Raw genomic sequence first — 13,555 nt, forward strand, 5'->3', positions numbered from 1 at the left:
CGCAAAACTGTCGAAAGCCAGGCAACAAACACAAGCCTGAACGCGTTTAAGAAATAATCACGATGACGCGAGAGTTGTTCCCCAACTCAGACCTGAATTGCGACTGACCTTTGTACTTCATAATTGTTTGTTTTTTTTTAAGAAAAAGGAAGCCAAAACAAACAATAGCCAATCAGCTGATACTTAGAGAAATATATAGCATTGTCTAAACCTATAACAAAAAGTAAAAGTTTTCCAAAATTTGCAAATTTTTATAAAAAAAACATGATTTAAAGTTAATTTCCCAAAAAAAATCACTTAAAATTCGAAAGAAAGGGAAAAATTAACTTTTTTCCCGTTTCAATCGAATGTTGTTTTACAAAGTCATTGTTTGCAAAAAAAAAAAAAACAGCTGTTCATTGTTTATGTATGAATTATTATTATGTATGAAAAGTTGGCAATACTAACAAAGTTAACAGAGATTAAATCTAAAACTGAAAAACCCAATTATCGGTTAAAGTCCGCCTAAATTTGTTCCGAGTTTATTCTAACAGCAAGTTAAGCCTAATTTAACTGAGGAGTTAAAAACCCGGCCTAAGAGTGTCATTAAGATAATGTGTTTTATTTTTGACATTCAAATATCGTATTTTAACTGCTTCTTAAACTAAGATTATATGTAGTTCAGAGTTGCCAAAAATGAAGAACATACCTCCATTGACACGCTAATGTAAAATTTATATGTTTTTCACCCGAATTTGAAGCATTTCGAGTTACTAGTTCTAATGAAAATACTTTAGCCTGTGCCAACTCGAAAATCTAATGTAATTGAATAGTTATGGGACCAGATTCGAATTTCTTTTGAATTCTGTCTGGGAGTCTCTGGGTTTTTTGTGTAATGGTCATTTTAAACAATTTATTTATTTTGAATTTGAGAAACTTATGAAATTTTCAAAAAATTTTATTTATTTTAAAACATTTTTTGTAAAATTTTTGAAATATTTTGATATTGAAAAAAAAGAACAACAAAACTTGTAAATATTTTTTATAATAAGAAGTTTTTTGTAATTTTAACAACAAAAACTAAGGGGTTTATTTTGTAAATCCCTTCCCCTCACTTTATTTTTCATATAAATTGTTTTTGTATTTTGAAAAATTTGTATGCTGAAGTGTTTTAGGAAATAAGGGGCTAAGCTTTTTTGAAAAACCCCCAAATTTTTTTTGTTTTATTTTTGAATTTTTGAAAAAAAAAACTTAACTGATATAAAGCATTTTAATAAAAAAAGCTGAAATTTTGGGAACTTTTTTTTTTTTGAAAAACCCACAAAAGAAATTTAAAAAAAAATTACATTTCTTGGAAAATACTAATAATTTGTTTTGTGTTTTCTTTTCTCTCTTTAACAACAACAACAACATTATAGACAAGATTGCTTTGGTTCACCATTCTTCAATGCCTGCATAGAGGCGTTACAATTGCATGAGGAAATGGATAAATACAATGAATGGCGTGATACCTTGGGCAAAAAGTAAATGATCAACAAAAACTCTTACAAAAACGATCTTATAACTCCTAATAAACTAACGCTTACTCATCCCTGCAAATAACAACAAAAAAATTCTGCAATATTCCAGAAACAATGGTTTAACAGAAAATTCTATTGAAAAAAAAAATTCAAAAAAAAAGTATTATAATTTCTTTTTATTAAAATATTATTTCAATTTGAATTATATTAAAGGGAATAGGTACCTAAAAAATTATTTGTTTAAGAAAAAAAATTAAAAAAATATATTTCATGTATTTGGCAAAAAAGAAAACATAAAATTAATAAATATATTTGCATATACGTATAATAAATAAAAAGAAAACCTTAAATAAAATATTTAATAATATCTTTGTAAACATAAACATATATGTAAGTATAATCCAAAAAAAAAACGCCTAAACTTTGTACAGCTTTCTTTTATTTTTATTTTTTAAAAAATAAAACTATAGAAAACTTACTCAAACATTCAATTTACTACAAGTATTTCGAAATTTTGTCTGATGTAAATAAGTTTAACATTTATGATTATTATATATACCAATATATTTTATTTACTTTTATGTATAAATTAAAATTTTTATATATAAGTTAATTCTTTTTTTATATATATAATTTTTCTAATTATACATTTATATATTTATATATTATTTTAAGTTTTACTAATTATTTTTTATTATTATTTTTTTTAATATTTGGCAAAGATTTATTTTGTGTATTAATAAATACACATTGCAACAAATGTTTGTCTTAATATAAATGTAATAATATATATATATAATTTTTTTAATGTATTGTTTAATTTGAAACATCTTTGGATCTAGTCGTAAAATAAAGATTGTATATTTCAATGAAAATAATATTGTAATGTGTTTCTCTTTATTTATTTGTGGAGTAATTGAAGGATTATACTGACCTATAAAGTCATAACCTAGGCACTAAAGTATACATTTTTAAAGATATATTGAATCTGTATTCAAATTAGTAAAAATATTGCTACAAAGTAATAATTAACTAATCCCAGCAAAAAAAGTGTGGAAAAAGATGTAGTATTTTCATCAGAACTAGTAAACCGAAGTGCTTCAAATTCGGATGAAAAACCTATGAATTTTACATTGGTAACTCTGAACTACATCTAATCTTAGTCGACTTTTCAACTTTTTGCACTTTATGAAGAGTCGACTTTTCGACTTTTTGCATTTTATGAAAAGTCGACTTTTCGATTTCGACTTTTTGCATTCAGTTAAAAGTCGATTTTTCGACTTTTTTTATTTAATTAAAAGTCGATTTTTCGACTTTGACTTTTTCGACAAAAAGTCGATTGTTCGATTATTCGAAAGTCGATTTATAAAACCCTAATAAGAAATTTGATGAAAACTTGAAATTTCATCAAACTTAGAACATCTTAGAGTGAAGCTGACCATTTAATTACAACCCCTAGACTTTGGAATTACATCTGCAAAATAGTGTTTCCTAGCAGGGACGACTAGATTGGTTCTGAAGTATAGTTTAAGAGATTTTCATTCTTTACGAACAGATTTAAAAAGGAATTAGGTACAGCAGATGAAGTTCATCTGATAAACAGCAGATTCTTCAAAGAACAAGGAGCGTTTTAGGTGAACTTTTTGGAGGAGTAAACTATTTGTGTGTGTGTGTGTGGAAAAAGATGTAGTATTTTCATTACAACTAGTAAACCGATGTGCTTCAAATTCGGGTAAAAAACCTATGAATTTTACGTTAGCGTGTCATTGAAGGAATGTTGTTCATATTTGGCAACTCTCAACTACATCTAATCTTAGTTTTAGAAGCAGTAAAAATCCGATATTTGAATGTCAAAAATAAAACACATTCTTTTTTTAAAGGCACGCTTGTGTTAATGTCACTGGTTTTCACCAAATCTTGATGTACTTCAAATATGTTATTTGTAATGACTTTTCTACATCTATTTTCTCACTTTTAACTGAGTTTTTGTTTCGTAAAGAAATAGTTGGTTTATAAAAGTGAATAATATGTAATCGCATATTTAGATGTGATTAAAATATAGTTTGTAAATAATGACATCAGTTATTTTTTGCTGGGTTATAACGAATCCTCGCATAAAACAAAACTTCAATTATATGGCCAATATGTGTTTTCATTTGAATGCCTTCATTTTGTAGCAATATTATATGTCTCAGTTTGTTAATTTTAATCATAAGAATTCTTTTTGAATTGTTTAAAAATCTCTTCTTGTATTTGTCGCATGATCTTTTTGCCGTAAAAACAATACAATATTAAGTTGATATCTTAAAGAAGGATGAAGATAAAACAGAGGTTAAATCGAAATTTTCGATTCGAAATAAACACTTCGCTATATTTTCTATATATAACGGTTACAACGGTCTGGCAAGATCTTAGATTGTGGCGGCCTCTATCTGTCAATTGACATAAATCTACCACAGTTCATTAAAAAACAAAAATGCTGTGTTTAACAAATAATTCATGTTTGGCAACTCTCTTACACAGAGACGACATCTAGTTGTCAATTACTGCCAACAAGAAACTGTCATATTTCATTAAAAACAAACTACAGCACAACAATAAAATTTGACATATATAGAAATTAAATCTAATAAAGAAAAAAATGAGTTTGATTTTAATTTAAAGAAATTTTATTAAAAATTTGAAAAAAATATACAGAAAAATGTCACAATTTAATGCAGACGATAGTGATTGTATCATAGAAGAACGTAATATAACATGTATAACCATAGACGATTCCCAGGAGATTGCATGTCTAAGTGAGAGTGGTGAAGATGAAGAATTGCCACCGCCGCCACCTGCTCTGGACCAAGAGATGGAAGAAGGTGAAGTGAGTGATGATGAAAAGGATAATATGCAAAAAGAAACTATTTGCGAGTTAAAGTTTCCGAAGAAAAGTCTATATGAAGAATATGGCAAGCTTATAATAGACACAATAAAAGAAGGATTAAGTGCTAAAATGCCGGGAAAATGTATCGAAATAACGCAACAAGTAATTGAAGAATGTATAACGTTGATGGTGCAAAAAGTGGTGGCCAAAAATGTAGAAGATATACCCATGCCGCCCTCCTTAAAAGTAGACACGAACCGAGAAAATCGCGGTGAAGCCTTTGAAAAAGAACTCTCTCCGGATTTAAGTGGTATAAGTGAGCTATTTACTATTGATACAGCACCGGCACCTAAAATTGACAGTGTTAAAGTACCTTCCTATAAAAGAGCTATCAAAGATGCCCTCTTGGATGGTGAGGCGGCAGCACGTAAAAAACAAAAAGAAGAAGAGGAAGTATTCAAAACAAAAAAGACAAATTCTTGTTTCAATTGTGGCGATACTGGTCACAGCATTAGGGATTGCACCAAGCCACATAATGCCAAACGCATTAAGAATGCTAAGAGAGCCTGTTTTAAAGTGGAACGTTATCATGTTGATATTGAACAAAGATTTGCCCATCTTAAGCCAGGTTGTATAAGTGATAAATTGCGTGAAGCTTTGGGTTTAAGAAGAGGCGAATTGCCATTTTTCTTCTATCGCATGCGTGTTTTGGGTTATCCACCTGGTTGGCTGGAAGAAGCTAAAGTGGAACATTCCGGTATAAATCTATTTAATTCGGATGTAAGTTAAATTTCGTTGATTTATTTCTGTAGTATTTTCATGATAGTTTTATTTTCTTTGCTTAGGGCACCAAAATTTTACATTCAGACGAAGATGAAGGTGAAGTGGATGCCGTTAATCATAAATATAATATATCAAAAATTTATGATTTTCCTGGTTTTAATCAAGATCCCGGTGAAAACTTTTTCGATGTAAGTTTTTTTATTTCAATGAATTTAATCCAGACAGACTATTCCTATGATGTGATTATAGGTTGGACTTAACACTAGACTTTAGCATGGACTACACTAGTCTACAGACATGATTAAGGACAACACTTCAGACGTTACTGAATCGACTTCAATCAGAAAAAAATTTTACATCAGTAAAAAAAATATTTTCCTTTCCTCATAGGACTACAAATATCACAACGTTCCTCCTTTAAGCAAACATCAAATGAAAGATGAATTTGTTAAAACTATGGGTGATCACGTCTTAAAGGGTTATAAACGTAAAAAACTTAAAGATTTTCCAAATGCCTCAGCCGAAGACAATATAACTGAAACTTCAGTACAAGAAGCGTGCGATATGGAAATTGAAGATCCTGAAAAAACAACATTAGGTGAAGTACAATTTTCAAGACCACCACCACCAGCTGATAATCCACCCTCAGTATCACCGCCGCCGCCACCACCACCATCAGAATCTCCAACAATTGAAATTGATTGCCAAGAGAATGACATATCCTTAAGAGAATTGGAGAAGCAAAAACAACAACTATTAAAAGAACTAAATTCCAATACCAGTGTCATTGAAATAGAAGATTCCCTAATCGATGATATTATCGAATTAGATGAAGAAGATGATAAACGAACGCAGGACAAGACAAACGTACAAACAAAATCCGACAATTCTTCAGAATCAACACCAATAGACGAAAATAGAAAACCTACTAGCCAAACAACAGTCATTAAGGAATCCTTTGAGGGTACACCAGTTTTGAAATTTTCCCCCTATGATAATTTACCAAATGGTGAAAAATTTAAAGTTGGTGTTAGTGATGTTATAAATTTTGAAAATTTACCCGATTCTACTGGCAAATATGAACAAATGAAACAAGTTCTTAAAAAAGTACGCACGTGTGTAAGTAAATTACATAGTGAGGAATGATATATAAAGGAATAAGAGCATTTAATAATCAAATACATACAAACATATATCACTGCATCTATACAAAGGAACCTGGTGATGAATTTGTATATATGAAAGGTTATTTTAAAAAAGAAGAAAAAAGAAATTAGACATAGATTTATAATAAAAATGATTAGATTTTATCTTTACACTTATTTAATAATAAAAAAAATATTTTAAATTTTAATAGATTTTGAAGAAAAAAATTGTTTCTTCTATGTTTATTTTAAGAATGTGTGTTTTTGCTAAAAACTTTAAAAACTTGTTATAATTCTTTATTTCAATTCCGTTGCAACAAAAAAAATTTCACTAAGGGCGGGTTTCTTACTCCTCAGTTAAACTAAGCTTAACTTGCTGTTAGATTAAACTCGAAACAGATTTTGGCGGACTTTAACCGATGATTGTGTTTTTCAGTTTTAGATTTAAGCTCAGTTAACTTTGTTAGTACTGCCAAGTTTTTACTCAAAAACATAAACAATGAACAGCTGTTTTTTTGCAAACAATACTTTTGTAAAATGGAAAATTTTGGAAAAATGTTAAATAAACATTTAAAACAATAATAAATAAAACAAAACAAAACAGAAAATTGCAATTTACATAAAATATCAAGTTTTTGTTCTTCCGAAATCATTGTTTTATTGTTTTTGTTAATTGTGTTTTCTCACTTATAACTTGAGTTTAATTGGCCAAGTACGCTCAGTTAAACTAAGATAATAAGTAACGTTACTATTTACTGAAAAACACAAAACATGTATTAAACTAGGTTTAACTAAAGAATGAAGATTATCTTTATCTGAAAAACCCGCCCTAAATGTTTTACTGTTCTACGTTATGGAGCAACGAATGGAAAGCATGAGTATAAAAGTTACCAAACTAGACTATAGACTACATTGTAGCCTAGACTATAAAATAGACCTACGACTAAATATAGTATTCCCAACAAAGACCAAGATTCCAAGCTTCAACTTGCCTCGGTTAAAAAACCGCGACAACCCCTTATCAAACAATACACCCAGTATAGTTATATGGGTGTACATAGCTATAGTAAGGTCCTATTTTTACATACGGATCTTTTGAATGGTGAACTTCAACTAAGAAGAAGTTTGTTGTAGATCAGTTACACAAAATTCAGAGATCAGCATGCATTGGGATAACAGATGATCTAAGAACTAGTCTTTCAGAAGCTCTTAACACTATTTTGCACATCCTACCTATAGATTTCCATATAATGTCCATATCTGCTTGCAGCGGTGTAAGTCTAACTCATTCGGAAGTTGGAGATTAAGAACATATAGACACGCTAAGATGTTAAGCTTGTTACCTCCAATCTTGAGCCAATTGTTCGACTATATTACCCCAAACACGGACAATAAAAAAGACTTTAAAGTCAGAGTGGTGTAAAGGTAACCTACCGAGAGAATATACCAACAGAATATTTACAGCTATATCCAAAAAATGAACTGCGGTGTTGGTTTTAGTGTCTTCTATGAAGAAGTTGATGTAAGTACATCCCACCGTCTTCCCAACAACTGTAGTGTCTTTCAGGCTGAAATATTTGCAATAAGGTCAGCCTGTAGGTTATAACCACAATACCACAATATTCGCGGCAACATAGGAATCTTTCTCACTTAACTCTTATACTCTAACTTCCCTATAAGTTAGACAATGCAAGAAGGATCTGCCAAGGCTGTCTCGCTGTCTGACATTACCCTTGTTTGGGTCCCTGCACATTGGCGCTACTATGGTAATGAATAGGCAGATGAGTTTGCCAAAAAGGGATTTGTTCCAACGACGTTTCACTAGCATCTTTGTTAAGTTTTATATCCTTAGATTCTTCCTTCAAAAGGCTGAAAATAGGTGGAATAACCTAGGCGGACAATATGGACGCTGGTAGCAGTAATAAGTGGACACTGGCTCCCGGCTTGGGCTCCTTTTCAATAATCACTTTGGGGAGTCGACTTTGGCTCCCTTTCAATAATCACTGTCGCGGTTGCAAACACGGTCTATCATCTCCTATGTAAATTCCCTGCTCTGGCCGTAAAGAGAAACCCCTTCCTTGGCAATTACTTCATATCTAACCTGAATCTAGGCTTAATGATATCCTCAAATTTCTCACAGCTAATATAATTAATACTACATCCGATGAGTGGAGCTCGTTCAAAACGAAGTCTCTTCGATTCTACTTTACAATTCGCATGTCTAGATAATGATTAAGACTATAGACTAGACTACAGACTAGCATAGGCTATAGACCAAATACTAGCTTATGGACTATAGACTGGACTATAAAGTACACTATAGACTAGACTAGATTATGTACTAGACTAGACAATACAGTAGCAAATATACCAATGACGACCTCCCTTAAAAGTAGTCTCGAATAATCGGACTAAAGCCGTTGAAAAATAACTCTCTCCGGATTTATGTGATATAAGTGAGTTATTTACTATTAATACAGCTATAGACTAGATTGGATTATATACTAGACTATAGACTAGACAATACACTAAACAAAAGCCTATAAAATATACTACAGACTAGACTATATATTAGACTATAGACTAGACAATAGTCTACACTATAGACTTGACTAAAGATTACACTAGACTTTAGATTAGACTTTAGACTAGACTTTAGATTAGACTATAGTCTACACTATAGACTAGACTAAAGATTACACTAGACACAGGGCTAGAAAATAGACTAAGTCAATTCGTTGACAGGTCTTGCTTTTCAAAGTTTCTCAAAAAAAGAAAAATTTACTAGAGAAAGTGTAAGTTAAAACAGTGACTAGAAAACTGTTAACGTGAAGAATAATTTTTTGGGTTTTAATTAGGATGGCGGTGCATCAAGCACTCATATAGCCAGGTTATCACACGTTTGTTTAGAGAAAACACCACCAACCGACCTATACCTTCATATAGGAAGTTGGAGCATCCGGACTTGATTTCATCAAAAGTATTAATGATCTCCACCAGAAAAAATCTCCAGAGTTTTAATGGTCTCCACCAGTATATATTTGAGTTTAAATGGTCTCCACCAGGTTATATCGTGAGTATTTTATGGTCTCCACCAGTTAAAAAAGTTTGAGTATTCTATGGTCTCCAAAAATAAAACATAACCTCACTTGACGTAATACGAAAGCACGAGGTTAATGTAGACAACATATAACTTTGAACAGTTATATGAAGTAATACATTACACCAGTGCGAGCGAGACGCAAAACTGTCGAAAGCCAGGCAACAAACACAAGCCTGAACGCGTTTAAGAAATAATCGCGATAACGCGAGAGTTGTTCCCCAACTCAGACCTGAATCACGACTGGTGAAGAATAATGGCCCCTATTCCGCATTTCAATTTGAATCGTTTGGCAACTTTTGTATTCTGCATTTCGATTCGACTCTCCGCCACATAAACAACAACTTAAGTTGTTATTGTAATTACAAAAACGTAATTACGATCAAAATACAGAATACACACAATCGTAAAGCATTGAAAGGAAATGAAATTGCTTCCTCTTTTCTTATGATTCAGTTTTTTCTTGGAATATCTATTATCGATCATTGCGTAACTGAATGCGTAAATGTAATCGAAATGCAGAATAGGGGTGAATGTATAATTTAAGGTTATGTTGATGTAACGAATTTGAACGATATTTTCATTTTACAAAACAAAACTTAAACTAAAGATAAAACTGAAACTATACAAATTTTCCAAATGCTAAATAAAAAATCCATTTTTATTTAATTGCAAATACATATTTATTATATTTTCAAAATTTTGTAAAGTTTTTTTTTTTTGTTTTATTCACCTCTTTAAACCAATTTTAGTTAAAACAAACAAAAGAAATTATAAAAAATTATAAGATATTACATTCTGGACAATTATATAGTTCATTATTATATAAATCTTTTAATTTGTATTTATAAAGTACCAATATTATAATTAAGAATTGTATGTATATAAAAAATGAAATGTTTTACTTTTCAGGAATTGCTAAAAAACATATTCAATTCACCGCCGGCGGTGAAGGTGGTGGTGGTGGCTGTTGATGGGAACCACTATTGCCACCATCATTAGGACCATGACCACCACGACGTTTAGTATTGGTCAATTTCATAATTGATTCGGGTCTTATTAAATACATAATCAAGGCAAAAATCATAATCATTGTCATCATAGTGAAATTATTATCTTCACCACCTGTTGTTGTTGCCGGGGCCGGTTGTGTTAAACGACCTGTAACTGTAGAAAAAAATTAAAAAAATTTTAATAATTATTATTATAAGAAGATCTTTCAATAAAAACTTACCATCTATACAGTGTGTATCCGTACATTCGTTTTGATTTTGACGAATCTGTATTTAAGAAGTTGATAAAATAATCGAAAATCGGAATTATTTAGAATTTTAAATTCGTTATTTTATGGTTATAACAACTTACAAAATTCAATAGCCTTTGCATGGCCAATTCGTGAGACCAAACACATTCGCAACCATCGAATTCATCACCCATTTTGAATAGAACTTTTAAAGTTGCTTCTATTTATGGTTGTGATTTACAGAACTGAAAAAGAGCAAGAAATTTATAAAATTTTCATTATTTAAAATAATTAACTTAAAAATCCGAAAAATTGCAAATGATAATCCTAAATAATAAAACCAATAAAAATATATATGTTACACAATACTTTTGTTTATATCTCGAACATATAACTCGTTTCCTTGACCTATGACGCATTTTCTAGAAATAGAACATATCAAATATAAGGCCTCTCGATTTACTCTATTTTGATATATGTATATATTGCCTGTGTATTCGTTTACATATAGAAATATACGAATGGGATCACAAAAATATATACACTCTACCCTTTAGGAAATGTTTTCAACTTGTTGGTTGGAACCGCTCGGAAAATGACCAGCATCCCTTCCTCTTTTTTCTTCAATTAAGTTCTTTTAGTTTTTTTTTTTTGTGTTTGTTATTGGATCATCTGCTTTCTAGAGTTTGCCAAAACGGGATCTGTTCCAACGGCGTTTCTCTTACAGCTCCGTTAAGTTTTATCAAGAGCAATATCCACAAAATCTTTCTTCAAAAGGCTGAAAATAGGTGGAAAACCTTGACACATGTAAAGGATCCAAGTTATTGTGGACCTCCTTTAATGAGAAACGCACAAGACTCCTTATAAACCGAAGTAGGCGAGACATATATATGATACATAATAGCAGTAATAACAGGACACTGGGTACTAGGCTGATATGCAAGTCTTCTTGGACTCTCAACTATCACTGTCGCAGTTGCAAAGACAGAGAAAAGGAAAAAATGGCCTTTCATCTCCTTTGTGAATGTCGTAAAGAGAAACCGCTTTCTTGACAATTACTTCATATATTACATTGGTGAGATATCTTAGTCTAGACTTAATGATATCTTCAGATTTCCCACAGCTACAGGATGGATCTAATATAATAAATCCTACATCTGACGGGTGCAGTAGTCCGGTCAAAACGGAGTCTCTTCGATTCTACTTGACAGTTCACACTGTCTAGATAATGTATAAGACTATAGACTAGAATACAGACTAGCATAGACTATAGACCAAATACTAGCTTATGGACTATAGAGCTGACTGGACTATAAAGTAGACTATAGTAGATTGGACCAGACTATAGACTGGGCAATGGAGTAGACTATAGACTAGACTGAACTATTTACTAAACTAGACAATACAGCAGAAGATATATCAATGCAATCCTCCCTCCCTAAAAAGCAGACACAAACCTAGTTAATAAGAATAAGAATAATCGGAATAAAGCCTTTGAAAAACATGTCCGGATTTAAACGATATAAGTGAGTTTTTTACTATTCATACAGCACCGGCACCCAAAATTGACAGAATTAAAGTACCTTCCTATAAAGAGCAATTAAAGATGTTCTCTTGAATGGTGAGGCGGCAGCAGGTAAAAAACAAAAACATCAAGAGGAGGTATTCAAAATAATAAAGAAAAATTCATGTTTTAATTGTGGCGGCGCTGGTCACTGCTGATTATATACTGGACTACAGAGTAGACTATAGACTGGATTATATACAAGGCTATAGACTAGACAATACACTAAACAATAGCCTTTAAAATATACTATAGACTACACTATATATTAGACTATAAACTGGACAATAGTCTACACTGTATTAGAACGCTGGAGAATGAAATTTCAAGAAAACTTTATCTTTTCAAATTAAATTTCATATGAAAATAATAATTTATAAATAAAGATCTTCCTTTTTGGAAAAATTTATAAATAAATTGAACAACCTCTATAAACAAATTAAAGATTGATGATTTTGTTAGCAAATTACAATTTGTAACTTTAAGGTTTTATTACACTTACGATAAGATATACATATATAGAACCAACAACCGATAACTTTATCTTTATAAAAGTTAAATTTTAAAATATACGTGGCAATTTATATTTTAAAACTAAATACTTGCACTTGTACTTCTTATTAAATATAAACAAAACTAAAATTTTAAATATATTTTTATGAAATAAAATAGGCATTAGTTTGTTTTTCAAGTTTATCACAAAATACAGTAAAAACTCTTAATAACGACAATGTTAAAAATTTCAAATTACAATCAATACGTTTCAGTTTTCAATTGAATGTTGTTTAACACTCATAGTTAAATTTCATATTATTAATAGTTAAAGAGTGTATGTATTTTTTTCTAAATTCAACCACAATTTATGTATGTTTGTACCGATTTTAAATTTCTTATCATAAAATTTATAAACAATTATTATGTTTATTATATTATAAACTTGTACAAACAAATACGAAATATAAAATTTTACGCTTTGCTACATTTGCAAAAAACTAAGTATAAATATAGAAATAAAAAAAGAAAACAAAATGAAAGTATGACCTAATCGTAAAGCTAAGCTTTAAATAACAAAACATTAATATACATACAATTTGTATAATATTTTACCATTTAATCATAATTTTATTTTTTTGATTTTTAAAATTATATTTGGGTTTATCTGAAACAAAATTAAAATATAATTTTTCACTTCTAATAAAGTTCAAAATCTTAAATAAAGCAATTTGCTCAAAGTAATTTAAAGGCCTATTCACAAATAGATAGAAAAATAGATAGATAGATAGATAGATAGATAGATAGATAGATAGATAGATAGATAGATAGATAGATAGATAGATAGATAGATAGATAGA

At 30.2% G+C, this 13,555-nt stretch overlaps 3 protein-coding genes across 3 annotated transcripts in view; 2 read left to right on the top strand and 1 right to left on the bottom strand.

The window, feature by feature from the left end:
- Positions 1 to 1,526, top strand: part of LOC111679609 (ion transport peptide) — a 77,503-nt gene extending 75,977 nt beyond the window's left edge. Inside the window, exon 3 of the mRNA XM_046953795.1 lies at positions 1,398 to 1,526. Within this exon, the coding sequence (XP_046809751.1) occupies positions 1,398 to 1,506 (109 nt within the window). The 3' untranslated portion in view covers positions 1,507 to 1,526. The remainder of the gene's footprint in view (positions 1 to 1,397) is intronic.
- Positions 1,527 to 4,090: 2,564 nt separating this feature from the next.
- On the top strand, positions 4,091 to 6,505 carry LOC111679618 (zinc finger CCHC domain-containing protein 8 homolog). Its single transcript, XM_023441201.2, has 3 exons — positions 4,091 to 5,148; positions 5,214 to 5,339; positions 5,542 to 6,505. Exons 1-3 carry the CDS (start codon positions 4,201 to 4,203, stop codon positions 6,295 to 6,297), a joined length of 1,830 nt encoding a protein of 609 aa, XP_023296969.2. The 5' UTR covers positions 4,091 to 4,200; the 3' UTR covers positions 6,298 to 6,505.
- A 3,801-nt stretch (positions 6,506 to 10,306) lies between these two features.
- Positions 10,307 to 13,555, bottom strand: part of LOC111679624 (small integral membrane protein 14) — a 3,860-nt gene continuing 611 nt past the window's right edge. Inside the window, exons 2-4 of the mRNA XM_023441206.2 lie at positions 10,762 to 10,884; positions 10,631 to 10,676; positions 10,307 to 10,563 (exon numbers count right to left, since the gene is read on the bottom strand). Coding sequence (XP_023296974.2) covers positions 10,328 to 10,563; positions 10,631 to 10,676; positions 10,762 to 10,833 — 354 coding nt within the window. The 5' untranslated portion in view covers positions 10,834 to 10,884 and the 3' untranslated portion in view covers positions 10,307 to 10,327. The remainder of the gene's footprint in view (positions 10,564 to 10,630; positions 10,677 to 10,761; positions 10,885 to 13,555) is intronic.

The sequence above is a fragment of the Lucilia cuprina genome, chromosome 6 (assembly GCF_022045245.1).
Source record: "Lucilia cuprina isolate Lc7/37 chromosome 6, ASM2204524v1, whole genome shotgun sequence".
Taxonomy (NCBI): Eukaryota; Metazoa; Arthropoda; class Insecta; order Diptera; family Calliphoridae; genus Lucilia; species Lucilia cuprina.